The sequence below is a fragment of the Hippocampus guttulatus genome, chromosome 1 (assembly GCF_054856545.1).
Source record: "Hippocampus guttulatus isolate MCC_2025c chromosome 1, RoL_Hgut_1.0, whole genome shotgun sequence".
Taxonomy (NCBI): domain Eukaryota; kingdom Metazoa; phylum Chordata; class Actinopteri; order Syngnathiformes; family Syngnathidae; genus Hippocampus; species Hippocampus guttulatus.
In genome coordinates, this window is record NC_141261.1 from 12,400,447 (window position 1) to 12,420,823 (window position 20,377).

At 43.6% G+C, this 20,377-nt stretch overlaps 1 protein-coding gene across 5 annotated transcripts in view; it reads left to right on the forward strand.

Moving 5' to 3' along the window:
- prdm16 (PR domain containing 16) overlaps window positions 1-20,377 on the forward strand; it is a 190,887-nt gene that overhangs the window by 98,191 nt on the left and 72,319 nt on the right. For all 5 annotated transcript variants that reach the window (XM_086110079.1, XM_086110096.1, XM_086110121.1 and 2 more), the window contains exon 3: window positions 8,489-8,536. In XM_086110079.1, coding sequence (XP_085966205.1) covers window positions 8,489-8,536 — 48 coding nt within the window. The remainder of the gene's footprint in view (window positions 1-8,488; window positions 8,537-20,377) is intronic.

The following is a 20,377-nucleotide window of genomic DNA, read 5'->3' on the forward strand; positions in this document are numbered from 1 at the left end:
CTCTGTCCTGCTGATGACCTAACTTCTAAGCTCGACGTCTTCCTTGTAAACACGCGGGCTCGCGCTCGGACAAAAAAGCAATTGAGAGAATGAGGAAAGGCCCAAAAAAAAAAAAGTAAGTGGACACTTAATAGTATAGAAAGGGAAGGACGGCGGGGCGTTTATAATTGATCTCTATTACGGTTGCGACTGTACTTATTCGTGTCTCACGTTTGTTGTTTTAGATATATCAGATTGAACTGGCGAAACGAAAACAAAGTAGGCCACAGGCTTGCCACTATGGGTTTGAGTTCCTCAAGCGTCCCCTTGATCAACATCTTTCGAAGGCCTTGACCTCTGTGTAAACCCTTCCAGCCGCAAACTATCTATTTTGTATTGATCTATAAAGATAATAAAGATCTATATATTTTTTTTTTTACAAATTCAAGATATTTAAAAAAAAACATTTATTAAAAACAGAAAAAAGTAAATAAAATTTCAAGAGATAAGTATCCTTTTTTTTTTTTATTGTACGCCGTATATTTCCCGCAGCACTGATTGGGCAAGCAATGTCATGTGATCATCTGCAACCTGTGATGGCCAAGCGGGCGTGTCATAACTAACATGTTGAGTCACGTGTGTCTTACCCTCCATGGCAGAGGCTGCGTCGAACCCTTGAGACCAACTCACCGAACCCCTGGGGTTCGATCGAACCCAGGCTAACAACCACTGCTCTAAATTGTCCCTAGATGTGAGCGTGAGGGCAGATGGTTGTTTATCTCTGTGTGCTCTGCGATTGGCTGCAAACTAGTTCAGGGTGGCCCCCACCTGCTGCCGGAGATAGCTGGAATAGGCTCCAGCACACCCGCGACCCTCGTGAGGATAAGCGGATGAGAAAACGGGTGAATGCCCGGGCTGAAAATGACAATCTCTGCAAGATGTAAACAGTCCTACGTGGCTTCACTGGCAACCGCGGTATGTGAAATGAAGTGGCGTGACCTTTGATTCAATCTTATGTGGTCTCAAGTCAAGAAGACCCTAAATCTTAGTCCCGTAACTCTTGCTTGCTCCGATGCACGTGTCATAGAAAAAATAGCAGATCATTCGATTCAAGGCTATATGATTTTTTTTCATCATCCTGCCATGTATCGATGAACTGCGCGAAGAAGGAGAATGTCATATATCACGATCTGAAAGTCACCTCGCAGCCTTTTCTTGATACTTTGCGGACAATCCTCTTAGGGCAAACGCGAGGTTATTTATTGGTCCTTAACCCTTTGGCTGTCACTATGTTTCCCAGCACAAGATCTATCGGCGCGCCGTTATTCACTTATGATTATTACTGATCATCTGCCCAAATGACTTATCAATAAAGCGCAGGCCAAGCAGATAATTTATCTGTACAGCTCTGTCGATATCAAGCTCAGAGGCAAATGCCTTAAAAGGATGAAGGGCTTGGGACGCCAGGTGATGGATGACCATATATCGGCTCCATGGAAATATAACCCCTTTTAATATATTTGCTCTCTTGCCACTCCCTCCGTCTTCCTTGGCGTGATTGCCCAAGTTCGTCCTGGGATCATCATCATGTTTAAAAAATAATAATAATAAAACTGCTTTACAGCAAATGCTTCAACCGTCAGACGTACAAACACGAATATTTGATTCATACCAAGCCTTTGTGTCAATGCAAGATCTGCGAAGACTTTGAAATGATGAGGCGGGGAAAAACAAAAAACCAAACGTCTGGGGTCAATGAAAACCCCGGCAGCATATTTCACTCTGGGATTTCTTTATAAATCACACAAAGGCTCATCGGGCCATGCGGGGTCATGGCTCATTCTGTAAATACCCGCCGTTTGTATTAGACAAGTGGCCGTGACTTTGCAGAGTCGCACAATGCGTGGCCGTGTTTGCCTTCCAAATCTAACCTTTGTGCACTAAGCTCTATCTCACCACTGTTCCGTCACGGGCCGCACCCTGCGTAGCCCCATCGAGATGTTGGGTTGGGCGACTGTTAGCTTTAGCCCGATGCGATCAGTCGCTAAGCTAATCAGATCCCTCTCCTGCTTCTTTTCAACAACCGGCAACTCGATTACCGCTGCCTTTGCTAATGTTCTGGATATAATTGTCTCACAATTTGCTTCACGGCAAAGTGGACATGATGATCATGAATCAAACGGCGATTACTCGGAATCGCGTTTTCGATCAACCGAGACGGACAAACGGGAGGGGAGCCGGCGAAAGAATGTTTCCTATCAGCACTCTCCTGTGTTTGCCTTGGCCAGCACACCTCTGCTTCTCCACTTATTAAAGTCATCATAAATATTTTCTATCTGATGGACGCCCAGCTTCCTGCTATTTAACAGTGACCGTTTCGGCCTTGTTTCCTACTCCCCCTGCCTCGCCACTTAAGCTCTATGGGCAACCTCATTGTTGAGGCATGTTCTTAAGAGGTCATAGCTCTGGTCTTGTTTTGGGTCAGCTGTCAAGGGCCCCTACCTCTGGGAAGTCCCAAAATAGTCCAGTTTTATACTGATTCGTAGGAGCAAAGCCAGCCATGGGTCCCGAGACAGACTGTTGTTAAAAAACAGACTGCATTCATGGTGTATCCTTATTCAAACAGGCAAGAACTGATTCTTGCAGGAAAGTGTAAATGGCTCGTTATCCGAAGTGTTCAAATGATAGCAATGGACATGTGAGAAAATAATTCCGGAGACTTCGTGTTGCTACTTTTCTTCCTTTTTGGGGCAGTCGGGTGCAGTTATTGATTTGGAACCCTTCCCAAAAAAATGGCTGTGTTAGAGGTGCTTTGATAAAGCTGGGCTCCGTGTTTTGGTAAAATTAGTTATGTGGCAGAACCGTTCCTCCTTCAGTACCCCTTAAATGGGTTTCTTGTCAGAGTGGTACACATTTGACTCCATTTTATTTTTTATTTTTTATTTATTTTTTTTGTGAGTGCCCAGTGCAAGTCTAGCGCAACGTGCAGTGTATTTGTGCACATGGGTGGAGTTTTCTTTCTTTTGGTATTTTTGTCGACGGGCACAGCTAGAAATGTGCGCTTGCGTCGTTGTGGGAGTGAACACAACAGACTTGGCTTCTGGCGAATCAGAATTGTCACCTCAGTGGAGGCGCATAGTCGACATGGCTAGCCGCTACAAAGTGACCACCTGGAGACCACCTTCCACCCCTGATTGTGCAACCTGTGTGTGACAACACACACACATACACGCACGCGCACACCAGTTGTGTCGCAGTCAGGGATGTGTTTTAAAAATATATTCAGGATGGAGATAATTATAATGTATTCAATGGATTGATTTCAACAGCGATTCAGCGGTTTTGATGCACGCTGATGTCTTATTTATCAATGATATACGATCACATCCGCCACACTTGGCAACGTGACGGAGAATCTGTCCGCCTGTACTTGGATCGCGTTTCATCATGTGCACCACAACTTAGACCTGTTTTCAGCTGGTTTAAAGTCTAGTCTACTTTCTGTCATCAAATTGTCAGGTGCACCAGATGCGTGAAATAGAAGATAGCCTCAAACCACTGGAACACCCAGCGAGGCATAGCGCGGTCTGCAAAACCCCAAACGTGGTAAAGTAGACTTGCCCCGGCAAAAAAAATGGAAGATGCACCAATTTTTACACCGAGTAAATGCCTGTCTACAAAAATAGGGTCCTATGAGTGGAGCTAGAAAACCTGCCATCATTGGATGGTCATCAAAGAATTGTCACTTCCAATGTTTTATGAATGGAATATAAAGAAAAAGAAGAAGAAAAAACTTTGTCCCACAATGGAGAAATTTGCAAAAAATTATGAAAAAGAGAAAGTAGAAAAACAAATGCATGCACAAGAAAACACCATTTTAAAAAAATGGACTGTACACAGTACAGAGTGAAATGTATGTATAAGCATATACAAGAAAAAACGTCATCTTTTTTTAAATACTGTGGAATACAACAGAGAGTGTATTCAGAACCAATTGTGTCACTTGTTTTCTTTTTTTTCGTTTCGGCTAATATGTCGCACTCCCACCCACACTGGTACGCCCTATTTAGCATTTCTCAATCCGAACCGAACTGACCTTTAGTTCGCTAACATTTGCAATGAGCGACTTGAGCCTGGCTTCTTTTCCCATCACTCCATCCTGCAGATCAATAATCTATCCACCGAAATAAGGTCCAGTCCGTGTGCCAAGAAGCTGCAAAAGATCCCAATAAATGTGAGCAAAACTCTCAATTTGTGGCTTTTTTGCTGTGGCTTTGTCCGACAGGGCCCTGGTTAAAAAAAACCTTGAGGTTTGTTTGCTGATGGTTCTTTTTGGAAACTTGCGGTTTTGGTGACATTCGTAGCCATCTATTGGGCTGTGCTGCCGTATTGCTTCTTATTATTCAGAGTTGAAGAGAATTGTTCTTGGCAAGACGGGGCTAACATTTTCCTACGGCACAAACCTCCAGTTGTCCTCCGTGGATGATGATGAGCAAGCTCACGTCAGGCTCCTCCTGCAGTTGCTATGGCCGTTGACATATCCTTTGCATCTGTGACTTGTATAAATAGATTATTCTGATTTAGTCTGTTCTTGCAGGCCTCGTTTTTTTTTTTTTTTTGGGAGGGTGGATACAAGCCAACACATGTGCATAATGGGCCTTAAACAAAACAAAAAAAAAATCTCTCTGGCGCGTTTCTGCTGGCCTTTCACATTAATTTAGTTCTGGAAATGAACAGAGCGGGATTTAGCTCCGTCAAGTGTTTTAGACTGTGACACGTCCTGTAAAAACAAAGGCTCTCCGTCACTTCACACGTCTCGCTCGGCGCTGTGTTTTCTTTGTGTGCGCGCTTGGTCATCGTGGCATGTCAATACGAATGGCGCTAAAGTGGCGTTGAAAGACTCCTGACTCTGTCCAATAACAAAAGCTGCACACTGAAACTTTAATAATGGGTACAATGCAGCCGGCGTGGACACGGTGAGATACATAAACACACATCGATGCATACTGCTAATGAGCAGAATGGTTGTGCAGGTGGCTGCACTTTCATCAAGCCATAACTGGATTTGTTTTTGGTTGAGGTCATACGGGCCAGGGCGAGAGTTACACACACACACACACACACACACACTTTCTAATTACCCTGGTTGCGGTGTTTTCTCTTCTCCGCGAGACATATTGACATGTCAGCGCTCAGCCGGCTAGATACAGAACAAATGGACATTTTAGTTCTGTCTATGTAGTGGAAAATCTATCCTTCTCAACATAAGCTAGCCTCTATTTGGACTTGTCTCAGTGAGCCGGAGCAAAAGTCACTTTGAAATGACATCTGCAATAAATCACAGCTCCAGCAGCAGTCAGTGGCCAATCACATTTTACCTCTTTAATTAATATTGTATTTATTTGCATGGTGGGGTTCTGTTGCTCTTTCTGTCTGTCAGCGTCTATGTGTGTGCGTAAGTGAGTGTGTGTGTGCGTGTTTGTGTGTGTACAGTACGTGTCAGTGTTTTCTGCATATGTAATTATGCACACGTGTGCATACTGTACGTCAGTGTTGAAAGGGAATCGCAATGCGGTTCCTATTTGTGATGAAACAAAATGCTATTGTAGCTGTTCAATGTACAGATATCAATATTCTATTAAATTGCATTGTAATCTTAGTACACTGTCACTGTCCACGTATGTTCCACCGTGCCCTTCCTGTACTGACAAATTTGATTCTTAACCCAAACCCCAATAAGATAAAATCGATGTTGCTGTGATCACATTTCTCATGGCGCAGTATCAGTACAATGACACGGAATTGCTCCTCAATTATTATATGATGGATGCTCTTCTTCATTTACACACTGTAGCTATCAGGATGTAGCGGAAAATGTACTATGGATACATTTTCATCAGTCAGGGTGCCCAGTTATTGAGTAATGACTGAAAGAAAAGCTTTTCGTTTACAAAACATTCCTTCTCTACTTTAGGAAAGCAAGTCAAACACTCTTGAGTGAGTATCACTTTTCAGTAACCATTCTTTCACAGGATCAAAATGCGGTCTACATACACTAGATCTATTTTTAGCATATTTTTGATTGTCATTTTATCTTTCCACCCTCCCGCCTACAACTAAAAAAGACAAAGCTTGCCTAATTGTCATGCTTGTTGATGCTATCTATCTATCTATCTATCTATCTATCTATCTATCTATCTATCTATGTATATATATATATATATATACAGTATATATCTATATCTATAGATATAGATATAGATACTGTATATATATACAGTATATATCTATAGATATAGATATAGATACTGTATATATATACAGTATATATCTATAGATATAGATATAGATACTGTATATATACAGTATATATATATATATATATATATATAGATAGATATATATAGATATATACAGTATCTATATCTATCTATATCTATCTATATACAGTATATAGATATAGATATAGATACTGTATATGTATATATATACTGTATATATATATATATATATATATATATATATAGAGAGAGAGAGAGAGATATCTAGATATAGATATATATAGATAGATATATTTGCACCAGTGGTCCGGTGGTTAGCACGTCGACCTCACAGTGCAGAGGTACCGGGTTCAATCCCATGCAGTTCCGGCCTTCCACACCCCAGTTCTCCGGGTACTCTGATTTCCTCCCACATCCCAAAAACTTGCATAGCAGGCTGATTGAACACTCAAAATTGTCCCTGGGTGTGCGTGTGAGCGCAGATGGTTGTTTGTCTCTGTGTGCCCTGCGATTGGCTGGCAACCAGTTCAGGGTCTACAGCCTGAAGACAGCTGGGATAGGCTCCAGCACCCCCGTTTTGGACCGTTTTGGGGTTTTGTTTTGTTTTTTGGGGGGGGTGCTTTGTTACTTTTATTGGACGCATTTATAGGCGACCCAACGCAGTAGCTGGTTTTGTAAACAATTGCAGCTGGTACAAGAAAGAGGAAGTCTTCCACCCACGCACACACCCAACGTCTTGCTCTCCATCTTGGTGATTTATTGTCATCTCCATTCATTAAAAAATGACATTTCTAAGGAAATATTAACATTCTCAGAAAGGGGGAAAATGTTGTTTTTTATTGTGTGTTTTGCTGAAGCGCAATTACATCGAGAGCGAAACCACTAAAATGAAACAATTTGTTCCAGGATGCTGGTCAACTTCAATTCGCTTTGATTTTAAATATTTTACCCATAAGAAGTCATGGAGATGAAAATATTAGGACTCAAACCTTGAAACAATAATGTACAACTTTGTCGGCCAGTGACAGATGCAGTATGACGAACATAAGGAGGGAGATTCGTACCTGGGAGGGCAGTTGCTTCACACTAAATGGAGCATACGCTCCAGAATACATTCTGTGAATTATTTGTTGTTGTAACGGATATTGGGTGAACAATGTCCAAAAGTGTGTTTATTTTAGAGGTGCACAAGCCAGGTTTTTTTTTTTTTTTTTTTTTAGCCCAAAGCTTTTTTTCCTTCATCAAGCTAAATAATTAGCATAGCTTTAATGGCTACTGGTTTAAGTGAGCGCATCTCCATTCACTACCATTCGTCATTTGGCGTGAATTGGATTGGATTGTTTTGGATACAACTTTATTGTCAAATGTGCTGTATGTGTAGCATACAGCACAGATGAAATTTCTTCCCTCTCAAAATAAAACAAAAACAAGTGAAATCGACAACATGGTTGCAGAAAAGCACAAAAGAAAGAAGCAGCTGTATGGCACAGAGTCACGTCACAGTGTCCACGGCAGATTCCGGAACAGATAAATGCCTCATGCGCCTTCTTTAATGGGCCGGGAACTTTTCCTGTCTGCTCTACTTTAAGTCGACAAAGAGCACAACAACTGTTAAAAGTGCAGCGGGAAGCGGGGAAAGTGAGGCTACCATGCCTTGTGCCTCTCTTCGAGGATGCCTTGTAACAAATTTCCCCCCCAAAAGCCATTTCCAATTACTCATCACTTGCCATCAATGGGCATCGGAGAAGGAAGAGTGAGAGGACATCAAATGAGACGCGGATTTAGCATTTAATATGAAGTACCCTCTCGTTGCAGCCGTGTCGCCCCATCACTTCATCATTCCCTCATTCCCTGTGGCAGACACTGAGGTCATTCTGCTACCTATCTGGCCTTGAGTAAATCTTGCTTGAAGGCCTAATTATACGCACACACATAGACACAGTCTCAGCTAAATTTCCTGCAACGCTCAAGCGGAGAATTAACGTCAAATCTTCGGGGTGTTCATTCATCCGGAGGGGCGTGTGCGGCGTAATGTTTGCTTCTGTGTGTTTGGGTGACCTCTCGGTCCATCAAAGGTTCAAAGGGTAAATGTGAAGTACTGTGAACGCCTCTTGCTCGTGTCACACCCTCTTGGCCGACCGAGGCCTTTGTACGGAACAGAGATCAATATTCTCTTTCGATGTCATTTCAGTTTTTGTCCTTATCATCGTAATTCTTTGTCTTCCCAGATGATGAATGACCACGACGAGTCGTCCCCCGACAGCTGCGTCAAAAAGGTAGGACCTGTTCATGCGCGTCGAGTCGGCTTTGTGTTGTTTTTGTCGCGCACAAGTCAGCTGTGCGTACGTGCCTTAAAGGTGATTGTCGATGCAACGAAACGTCTGTGTTGAGAGAGCAATAACACGCTGACGTGCGGTACGATGTTGCGTCCTCACGCACGAATTGAGTAAGGCTCGATTTCATTTTAAGACGAGTTTCCACTGTTCTATTTAATGCCGTCAAACCTGGTTACAACGTACCTCGAGGAACATAACGAATCTGTACGTTCTAACGGTAGTTCGTTGTAACCCTTTCCAACAAAATGGCGGCCAGCTACGATGTATAATAAGTTAAACATGTCAGTTACAAATACGTGTATATGAAGAAAAAATGATTTTATAAGACGTGAAGCAAATACCTGTCGCGTTCCTACTTCATCTCTGAAAACATTCAGTGCCTTCTCCGGTTCAGCATGGGCTGCGCCGCCAAAGCCCTTTACGATCATCTGTTGGCCTCGAACTCTGCCATGATTTGATTGCCACTACGGATGATTGCCGAAATCGTCGACTTTGCCAATTCGCAGTGTCGGCTGAGCTTCGTCTGCTTTCGAAAGTGAGAGCCGATTTCAGACCACGTGCGCCGTGCCTCCAGAAGTACAACAATGTACGAGATGATCCCACGCTGTACGTTTTGTTCGTAAGCGAGGTCGCGGCGGCAGTTAGCTTCCCACGGTCCGTTGCAACGAAAGCCTTTTCACTATTTTGTGGGAAAAATCTGGTCGTTATCATGAAGCGCACGTTATAAAGGTGTTCGTTGTAAGCAAAATCGGCAAATGGAAAATGAATGATGTGAAATCGGGACTTTGAAATGTGAACGTTATAGGGGTGGAAAGTAGTAGTAAACGGGTTACGCTGAAAAGAGGTTCAATGCGTTTTCAAGGCATCATGAACATATTTGGAATACTGTATACAGTTTTGTTGACCAGTGAGTCACGTCATGGGTGGAAACAAAACACAAGAAAACCCGAACTTCAGGAAAGCTTCAGAAACACACCCGAAAGAGAAAAAAATCAATGACACTGGCACACAAGAGCGGTTAAATCTCATTAGCCAGTCGCTGACCACTGTGTGAGGTGATAAATTTATTGCGGAGACTTGGCAGCTCGCCCTAACCAGCCAATGTCGCCAGGTCAGGTCAGGACAGGACAGGCCTTTGCCGGGGTTCATGTCCATCTATCTAATGGTCCATGAAAGAACGATGGCCCCAACCAAGTGGACACTCTCTGTTACTTGGTGAAGCCGTGAAGCATGGCGGCAGCTGAGGTCGCTGCCAACAAGGGCCTTTCGGACCGACAGCTAAATGAGCGATGAGAAAATTAACCATGCGAGTGTTTTCGCTTTACCAATGATGTTGAATTTTAGAGCCTTGATAAATGTGCAATTATAAGGTGTGCTAGAATAAAGTACATTACCACAACCACCTGTGTAATAGCGAAAGCACAGGGGTTTGAAAAGGGGCTAGCCAGGTACAGTAAATAAGTACCACGTGCTAGCATTTAATTATTTGTTGTTCCTACAGAATATGCCTCTAAGTATTGTTGTTGAAGGTGTACTGCTCCTGTATGTGTTTGAATGTTTGTTTGTTTGTTTGTTTTTTTAATATCGATGCTAACATTTTGCGTTAATCTTAGCAAGCTAGCAGACACATATTTAAATGACGTGGTGTGGTTGAAAATGTTTGTGTTTACATATACACTGTTTCATTCTCATTTGTCCGATGCGTAGATTTTCTGGTAAACTTCCACGAGAGTGAACGAATAGTTTTGCATTTTATGTGCCTTGTGTGTGTTTACAGGCCTTTAAGAGATTCATTCAACTTTTCTTATCACTCCTTATTAGAAACTTATATTGGTCCGGTATATGAATTTAATTTCAATTCAAAGGTGCTATTTTGTCATGTAGACATGCAAGTCACTGACTACTTAGTAATACCCTTTTATTCGCAGATCTTTGGTTAAAGAATTGACCACGTGGTATTTAAACTGTTTCCTTTTCCTAAATTAGCACAATGTGGAATAAAACGTTTTCGAGAACTCCACCACACCAACGCACACGTGCATGTACGTTGACACACACACTCACACACACACACACACGCTCATTTTGAAATCCCACAAAAGTGTACAATCACCGGCAGAATGTAAAAATCTAAAACACACGCCCTTGCCACACGGGTCATTATGCAGAGTGTGAGTTGTGGTGGGCCCTCACCGGGTGGCAGCAGGCCACATGCCTGTTATGAATATGAATGAAATTATGCATGAGCCATTTCTTACGACGTACTCATTCATCTGCATCATACTCAACACACAAACGTACGCGCGCACGTCGGCATTGACTTTTCCTGCCTTCACCATGGCTATGCTTGATTAAGGCAGAATGTTAATTGAGTTAATTAAATTTGGAATTAAAAATATATATATATTTTGCTAGCTTTGTGCCTCATTGGTTTGCCGTGCAGCATTTACAAAACGAGCTAAAAATGGTGCGTGTCACTTTGTCGCTAATGGCCTCTGAATTATGCATTCACCGCATGCTTGTTGACCGTTAAAAAATGCAAAACACAAACTTGATATATAATTCACTGTGCGTTATACATCACCTACACTGTGTGTTTGTGCGAAAGAGATTTCAAGTCTTGCCATCTGAAGTCGTGCCTTGTCCTCAACTGCCATTCAAGGCAAATCGATCCCTATTGAGAGGGCACGTGAGAAAAACGTGCATCCTCCTCCCGTCTGGACGCAGACAGAAAATAAATAGATCCGCTATCTGAATCCCCTCTCGACTCACAGCATTCATCCTCTGCTCATTCCTTGGCTCTCTGGTTAGCTTTGCAGACGGGACGGACGGTGTTGTTCGAGCTATAGATGGCTATCGGAGGCCATCGGGGAAAGTATCAGGGATTGTTTGATTTGGTTTGGGCCGACCACACAAAACCCGACGATCCGTCTGTTTAGCTGTCTAGGCCCTGCTTACATGTATTCTCTTTTGCACACACACACACACCCGACCGTCTGTGGAAGTTAATAGGGTGTCAGAGTACGGCTGTTTCTCTTTCAGAGTCCCTGGATTTAAAGGTGATATAAAGATGGGGGGTGGTGATGAAGACAGTCGATGCTTTGTGTGTGTGTGTGTCTCGGTACTAATCCTCATCTTCAGAAGAGCGCTGCTGTCCGCCCTGATGTGTGTAAACACTGGCGCAGATCAGATGGCAGATAATGACTTCCAGATAGACACCCTCCATTCAGCCTGCAAAGAAAATCAATGAGCACTGATTGCTTTTTTCCCAAGGCGATCATCTACCCCGAAGGCCACTATCTTTCTCTCACCTCCTTTCTTGCTTTCTGTCCGCGAGTTCCGTTCATTCGGTCCTCAGATTCAATCGGTTCATGTTGCTTTTCGCGGAAAGTTAACCGCGAAAGCCAACTATGTCAGGAGGATTTCTGCGACTCTATCCCACTTGGCAACTTATTCATACCGTGATGCTCTCCAGGAAGTCAATCATGGATTGTTCTGACAGGTATGCTCCCCTTTCAGTAAATTACACAATAAAATAAAATATATACTGCATACTGTATATATAAAACATTATTATTGGCGATTTCCACATCAGAAAGATGAGATATTAAACATTAATAGATATTAAACATGGTTTTAATGTGTCATGGCTCCTAAATGGGACCCTGACAGGAGTTGAAATGAACTCTGACCTTCGAGAAGATTTTCCCCACTCTGTGTTGAAAGACATTAAAGCCAAAGGGGGTCGGCTGCAGCTGTGGGTGTGCATGTGCATACGCTTGAGTATGATTCTCTTACTCTTTTTTTTTTCCCCCCATATCAAGCTGTATAAAGGAGTTTCTCAATAGGGTCGCTAAATGACCCTGAATGTACGAGAGCTATTATGCGTACAGAGTGAGGCTCACGGGTCACAAAAGCGATCCATGGCTTCAGGCCATAGTTTACCTCCTTGCCAACTCCACCTCGAACCTCTAACCCCCCCCCCCCCTGAAATTGGCTCATGATTGATTGATAATTATGATAATTTGTTTGAAATGATTATCTGGATATTATCATCACTGCCACCCCGGTGTGCCATGGGAGCAAGTCCTTTTTCATCATACTGAACATCACAAATGCCCCACGGTTACAGGGATACATAGCCGCGTGTGTGTGCGCGCGTGTGTTTGTGAGCGCGTGTGTTCCATGTATCGTGTTGTATTGTATACGCTCCTTCCAGCTGAGGTTTACTTTTACAAATGTGCTTTTCCATAGTTTTAATTAAAAAAAATTAACAAAGCAACAAAAACAAAATGCAGCCATACAAAGAGCTAGGCGGGATCTATATCAAACATAAAACAATACAAAATAACATCAAGCAACAACAATAACAATAATAATAATAATAAATATCAATAAAATATTTGTTTGTAATTGAAATGTCCTTCGTTCAAAAGAAACTTCTTCAGCGACCAAACTGTCATCGTCCTTACTGTTATTCGGTCAGCGCCCTGCCGCTGGGCTCAAGGTGCTTGTAGTGGTGGTCAAGTTCCTTCATAGGACAGAGCGAAGAAGAACATTCTTGACATCGGCATTTGATATACAGCAGCCCCAGAAATATAATTTAAAAAATACAAAATGAATACTGTACACTCGAAATCGGCGCTGGTAGTACTTTCGGGATTGAAGGATAAAGTCAGGGAGGGAATATTGATGGGGGTTGATGAGGGAGAAATGAATGGATAGATTAGTAGGCTAATATGCATGTTTGTATGAATCATTCAGCCGTTCATTGAGAAATATGGACCAAAAGATGGTGTCATGTGGTTGGTAGGTACAATAGGAATAAGTTAGGTCGGTACTATGGAAATTATTTTTCTGTGATTAATCATTTACGTCTGACGTGACGTAACACCCCCCCCCCCCCAAAAAACAAACAAACAAAAACATTTCCCATCGGAAATCAAGCAAATCCACGTTATCCACTCCAGAGTTTGGAATCTAGATCCTCAAAATAAGGAGCATAAAAGCATTCATAAACATTAGAAAATAATGTCAAAGACTGATGGAGTGGATTAATGAACATGAATCCACTTTTACCTTCATTGAAGACTCTTGATGACATATGGAAGACAGCGTTGAGGGGAGAGTTCTTGTTTGTCGCCGCCATTACCAAATGGGAGGAGCTGAGGACTTTCTTTCATATTTTGTAACGAGGGCTCAACAGATGGCACATTTCATGCTTTTATTCATTACACAAGGCAATAAACACTTTAGGTCCACTTAGCAACAGTCTGGAAAGTTGGGGCAACATTGGACTAACACATCCTGTCAAAAGTCAGGCCTCTAAACTAAAAGCACTCCAGCATCATAAAAGTTTCAGCACATTTCTTTGGTACCATGCTGGCTTGCTGTGCAGTCACACTTTCAATCTTTTGTGCTTGTTTATTGAGTGTGGCTGCTAAATAAGCCACAATGGGGCCAAAGAAAGTGTGGTGAAACTATGTTATTATATTTCTGGCTTTTATTTTGAAGTCACAAGTGTTGACAGGATGTGTTCCGCTATTATTGCCCGAGTTTTGCTGAGCTGACTAGGGGGGTTATTGCGTTCGGTTAATAAAAGCTTTTATGATGGAATATGTCTTTGCTGTCTGTTGAAACACAACTTAGGGGAAAATGCTTTGGATGAACGTGCGTAGATTCTGGGAAATGAATGGCCGAGTCTTGTTTTGGGTGACAAAAAACGAGTGGAAAAACTTGACCAAAGTTTAAGACAAAGACAACTGTTGAAAACGGAATCATATAATCATATTAAGATGCGCGTGGGACTGTTGAAATGAAAGACTGGATAGAGGTGCGAAGTCGCCATGGATAGAGAAAGAAGACCCTAAATGTGTCCTGTCATTCTCCAACTCTCTGCTATGAAATGAAAAGAAGGCGGCTATGTCTCTTTTTTTTTTTGTGTGTGTGTGTGATCTGCGTGGGTGTCGTGGAGGAGAGAGGTGCAGGAATAATATTTGTGGTTTTCACTTTGCCCCAAGATGACTTAATGATGATATGGGTCTCTTTCTTCTGCTGGGTGGGGTTATTTTTAATGGGTTCTGAGTGACATGTTTTTATATGGTTCCATAAGCGGCAGCCCCCAAAACACACACACACACACCGACACACACAGAGACAAATATTCTAAGATTGTGCTCACATGTTCAAAATCCTGCCTGTTGAGGAAGGTTTGCTTCGCGGGCAGGATAATCTTTCAAAGCATAAAATTGCCTTCTGACACCGTCTCGATCAGACACAAATGAAGTTGAAACCATCTCGAGGAATGCTCACTCCGCTCCATGTCCGATGTCATGTTCAGTGTATATATGTGCAGTCCAAAATAATATACATTAATTAAAAGGGTTTTGATGGTAATCCAGTGCAGAGGAAAATGTGTTCAACATCTGTATTTAACTTTTTAACCTCTGTAAACCTGGCGTTGGCAATCCAAAATACACTGCCTTTGTGTTTCAGCACTTGCTTGTCAGAAATGTCGGTCAAGTTTGCAATAATCACGTCAGACTATTTTAATTTATTTTTTTTAATGACTCTGGAGGCACCGCCGAGGTCTGTCGGCCAACATTCCTGATTTTCGGGAGATCTCGTCAAAGTCAGTTACTTGAAAGGCATTTTGGGGAGTGGAAGACGAGTTTAGATGGAATGAGAATTCAAACGGTCTTCATGCCGAGCTCGTCTGTGGGAACTTTTACAACGATGGTTACTGTAGAATGCTGTCATTATGCCTCAAAGGCCAACGTGCGCGTGTGTGAGACAGAGCGAGAGTGTGTGTGCGTGTGTATGTGCACGTGTTTGTTTACTGGGAACTGCTTTCAGCTTCCAATGGTCCTGGTCTGCCTGCCACAGTCTGCACATCTATTGCCTGATATTGCACTGCCTCCGTGTCCTGTTTATTCCATTTTTCATTCAGTAAAGAAAATGTGAGCTTATGCCTCCTTTTGCACTCGTTTTCCTGCCATAATGTCTGCCCCCTCGAGTGTCAAAAAGAGGCTGAGTATGCACTCACAACAAGGGTCGCGGGGGGGTGCTGGAGCCTATCCCGGCCTTCTTCGGGCAGTAGGCGGGGGACACCCTGAACCGGTTGCCAGCCAATCGTAGGGCACACAGAGATGAACAACCATCCACACTCACACTCACACCTAGGGATAATTTAGAGTGTTCAATCAGCCTGCCATGCATGTTTTTGGGATGTGGGAGGAAACCGGAATACCCGGAGAAAACCCACACAGGCCCGGGGAGAACATGCAAAGTCCACACAGGAAGGCCGGAGCTGCACTGTGAGGTCAATGTGCTTACCACTGGACCACCGGGCCGCCATTTACACGATATGATTCTTAAAAGTCTTCTTTTTATTATTGCTGTTTTTGCACACTACTGCGCTTGGCTGGCGACCAGTCCAGGATTTATCCCACCTCTCTGTCGTAGTCAGATGGCAAAGGCTGCAGATCGGTTACCAACCTATAAGAACGAGCATATTGTAGATCAGGGCTCAACAACATGGTGTCCCGTGGGCACCAGGAAGAGCCCAAGTGACAGATGAGGAGCCACAGGCCTGTTTGAAAACTGGGATATTTTAACACCGGCAGAGATTTGTTATCAAGTGTTGCACGTTGATTTATGTATTTATTTCTTCCCCATTTATTGTGAGCAATCTTGAACATGGTCATTTTCTTCACATAAGGTATAACCGTGAATACTACAATTTAATTTAATATGAGCATTTTATTATTTTTTTTTTTCCGTGTGCGTGTTTGTATCATTGATCGGTTGTTCAAGAAGTAGCTCTCACTTTTAAAAGTTTTGGTGACCCCCGCTGTAAATGGATGGATGGATCTTTTGCATATTGGAGGAAATATGAAAGTCCTGACAGCTCTGTAATTACGGTCAAATACACACGCCCTCCCTGTAGTGTGTGTGTGTGTGTGTGTGTGTGTGTGTGTGTGTGTGTGTGTGTGTGTGTGTGTGTGTGTGTGTGTGTGTGTTTGCACTTGTGCACAGAGCTTGCACAGACTTGTCGCTGGAAACAAGTCCAATTTAAACATTGTAAAGTGCTAAAGTATTTCCTTCTCAATTCTCACGAGAACACATTTCACTGAAGCTTTATGAATATTGTATAAGATGTTTTTTGAAACACAGTACCACTGGACTTTGTCAGTGTAGGTGGACACACACACACACACACACACACACACACACACACACACACACACACACACACACACACTGTCTTGTCTATCAAGGCAGTGGCGAGTCCATTAAAGCAGACAGAGTGAATACAGAAGGCAGGCCTCGGAAGCGCGTTGGTGGTATAACTTGATGACCCACGGGGTGTTGCCGTGGAGACCAAGAGGCCGCGTGACGACGTGAGAATAGAGTTGTGTGGTCGTCCTTGTCAAAAATATTTCTACGTCAGACGAGGGAGATAAAAGGTTCGTCTGAGTGTGAGAATGTCACCTCTGCAGGGGTGGTGGGTGGGCGGGGGGGGGGGGGGGGGTTCCCGTTTTGTAACACTACTTCACGAAACACTTTTGCAATGTTATCTCAGCTTTTTGGGGCTGCAGATTAATCAGCGTCATAATTAATGTGTTGTGATTTTAGAATGATGGAAATGGATGGCGTCGTCATTTCAAGTCGAAAAGTACCAAGGCCACCGAGAAGTCCTCAGAATTGCATGTTAAGGGACAAATACCTCGACAAAGAACGTGAGCGAGTGATAGAAACCTGCAGAGGAAAAGAGGCAGCCGGAGAATAGTGGGGGGGGGGGGGGGGTGGTTGATGGGGAGGAATGCCAGAATGCCCAAGAGAGGCAAGAACTGGCAGACCAGTTTACAGACACGGTCTGTCTGGGATGAGACACAGCCAGGGTGGCCCAGCCAACACAAGGTCATGTGAAAAAAAAGTCACCCTTTCTCCACCCACCTACTTATTCATCCATCAAAATCCATCCAAACTGATGCATACACATTTTAGCTGCCAGAAGTATATAACATTTGCACCCACAAAAAAAAAAGAAGAAGAAAAGGTAGACGGATGGAAGTGGAGTATAAGACAAAGCAAGTCTGGCCCTAACAGCTCTTCGGGGAGCTTTTAGCCACAGAGTGCGAAGTGAAGCATAGCGTGTGTTGAGGCCGCTTGTGCTCCGAACACGCAAGAGAGGTCGCACAGCCGCACGCAAGGGCACAAAAAGGCCCAAATGTAAAATACGTGGAGATTGCATGTGATTGATGAAATACGCACCGGTGGATGTATCGCAACACGTCATAACGTGAGGTCAATTTGTCCGCGACAATTGTGAGCAGCATCACAGCAATCTTATTGGACACCGGTCCCTCGATGCCGTGACTTTTTTTGCTCCTCTGGCATAAAAGAATGCCAATATTTTTTTTGGGGCGGGGGGGTGACTTTAAGATGAGGATTCGTTGAGAAATGGTGACGCTGCAGCAAGAAAAAAGTGAGGGGCAAAACAAAAATAATTACAATGATCATGGATTTGTGTTTATACTCATGACATTCGAAGCATTTTTTGTGGAAAAAAACAACAACAAACCTCTTGCTTCTTTCCTTGTTCTCAACCGGCCACCCCCCCTCCCATCCAGTCCGCCCATCGCCACCGAACTCTCGACTCTCTGCCTAAGTCTTAATCTTCATTACAGGGCATTAGTCCACTGGGGAGGCCCTGTCTCGTCTCCCCGCAGCGCAGCCTGGCACTATCCCGCAAAGGGACGTCCCGCCACGGCATTGCACAGACGCCCTGCCAGCCATCCTGCCCCCCCTCCCACGCCCCCCTCCACCCCCGCCTTCCCTCCCACCACCTTCACCTTGCTCGGCCCTTTGCTCAAATGAACTGTTAAATAAACGGCTGGCCCTAATCCACATGAAAGAGAAGTGGGGTGGTGGAAGGAGTGTGGGGGGGGGGGGGGGGAGGGGTGCTTAGGTGGCGAGGCTGGAAGGGAGAAACAATAGCGGCGGCCCCGGACGCCTCCATTTTAAAGCAACCATCAATCTTGCTCACCAGGAGACGTCACTTTCTTTCTTTTTATGGCAGAGACGTGATCATTAATGACTACATCTGCGGGAAATAAATGAGACCGATAGTAATTTGAAGCATGTGGCCTCAGCATCCACTCATAGAAGGGAATGCTGGCATGTTTGTCAGTCTTCTTGCAAAAATAAAAATTAAAAAATATCTTAATATAGATCCTGCACATGTTTGTACTGTCAGAGGTATACAGTGATCGCTCGCTACTTCGCGGTTCGTTTATCGCGGGTTCAGTGCATCGCGGATTTTTAATATACACGGAGTACAGTCCTGTATATGTTGCTCTATGTGACTCGCTGTTATTTTGCAGCTTCTCGCGGACCGTTTGCAGACTTAATTTTTTTAAAAATCTGTTTATGTTAATTGGTCGCTACTTCGCGGATTTTCGTTTATCACGGGTGGTTTGGGTCCCCATTAACCGCGATAAACGAGGGATTACTGTAATTGGAAATCACAAATTGAATTGCTGGTGTGCACCGTGTTTCATTAATTTGCAGTCGTTCGCTCTTTTAGGGTGAAAAACACAGTTCTCCTTCCTCCCGGTGAACACCAAATTTGGTTTCCTACCCCAAAGTGCCTCGAGAATTGTTGCCGCCTCCACTCGTGTTCGCCAACAAACGACACACGCTCGCGCACACACACACAAACGGGGAATCATCTTTCCCTGAACTAACAAGGACAGTCGACTGGCTTCCAATTGGGTAATTAAAAAAAGGACGGCTAATTGAGTAAACAAGCATGGAGGCCGTCACCCCTAATTACGTGATTAGAGGAAGAGCACCCTCAGCCCTGCTCGGCGCTAATTAACACATAAACGACAGCACGTAGAGACGCCGGCGACGACACGAGAATTATCTGTTGGAGAAACAATGATTAGGCCGAGTGGGGGATCTCCCAGGAGAGGTGGGAAAATCACACACACACACACACACACGCACACACACACACACACATATGCACTCACAAAATATGTGTCCTCGTGCTAATTCGCGCTGGATAATCCTTTTATTCATTTCGTTACATTGAAAGTGACGGTAACAGTTCGAGCCATGTTGGGTTCATTCAAGCCCTCGTAGAGAGAAGAGCTGACGCGGGTCGGCTCACAACTCTGTTTTTGTTCCCGCCGTGCAGACGACTGACTCAGGTGATGGACTCTCAGGGGGAAAATTCAATAGGCAAATGTAATGATGCAGTCAAATCTTTGTTTGCATTTACATATTTAGTTTGTGCTTCTTCGCTCTGCCACATTAACGCCAAAAAGCCATTTCACTTTCCACGTGCCACGGGGATAGACTTGATATCAGGAATCGAAGCGTACTCTAATCTCAGATGTGACATTTCAGATGGAGAAGCTCATATTTTCACAAAGAGTTCTTCCCTCGGGAGTATTATCCACAACATTAACCAGGAAGTCTACGTGATTATCCCCCCCCCCCCCCCCCACCCCAATTCTCTTTTGGGAATATTCTCGTGTGTGTGTGTGTGTGTGTGTGTGTGTGTGTGTGTGTGTGTGCGACGTGATTTATTCTAATATAAACTCACATCTCGTCAAATATTTAGTTGGATATTAATGGCTTTGCTCACTGAAAAAGATCAGTCAGCAATTTACCCTGGGAAAGAAAATTGAATGCTACTCAGCAGAGCCTGAATTTTAACAGATGCATGATTCACTGCGAAATTAGGATTTTTTTTTTGGTTTTGTT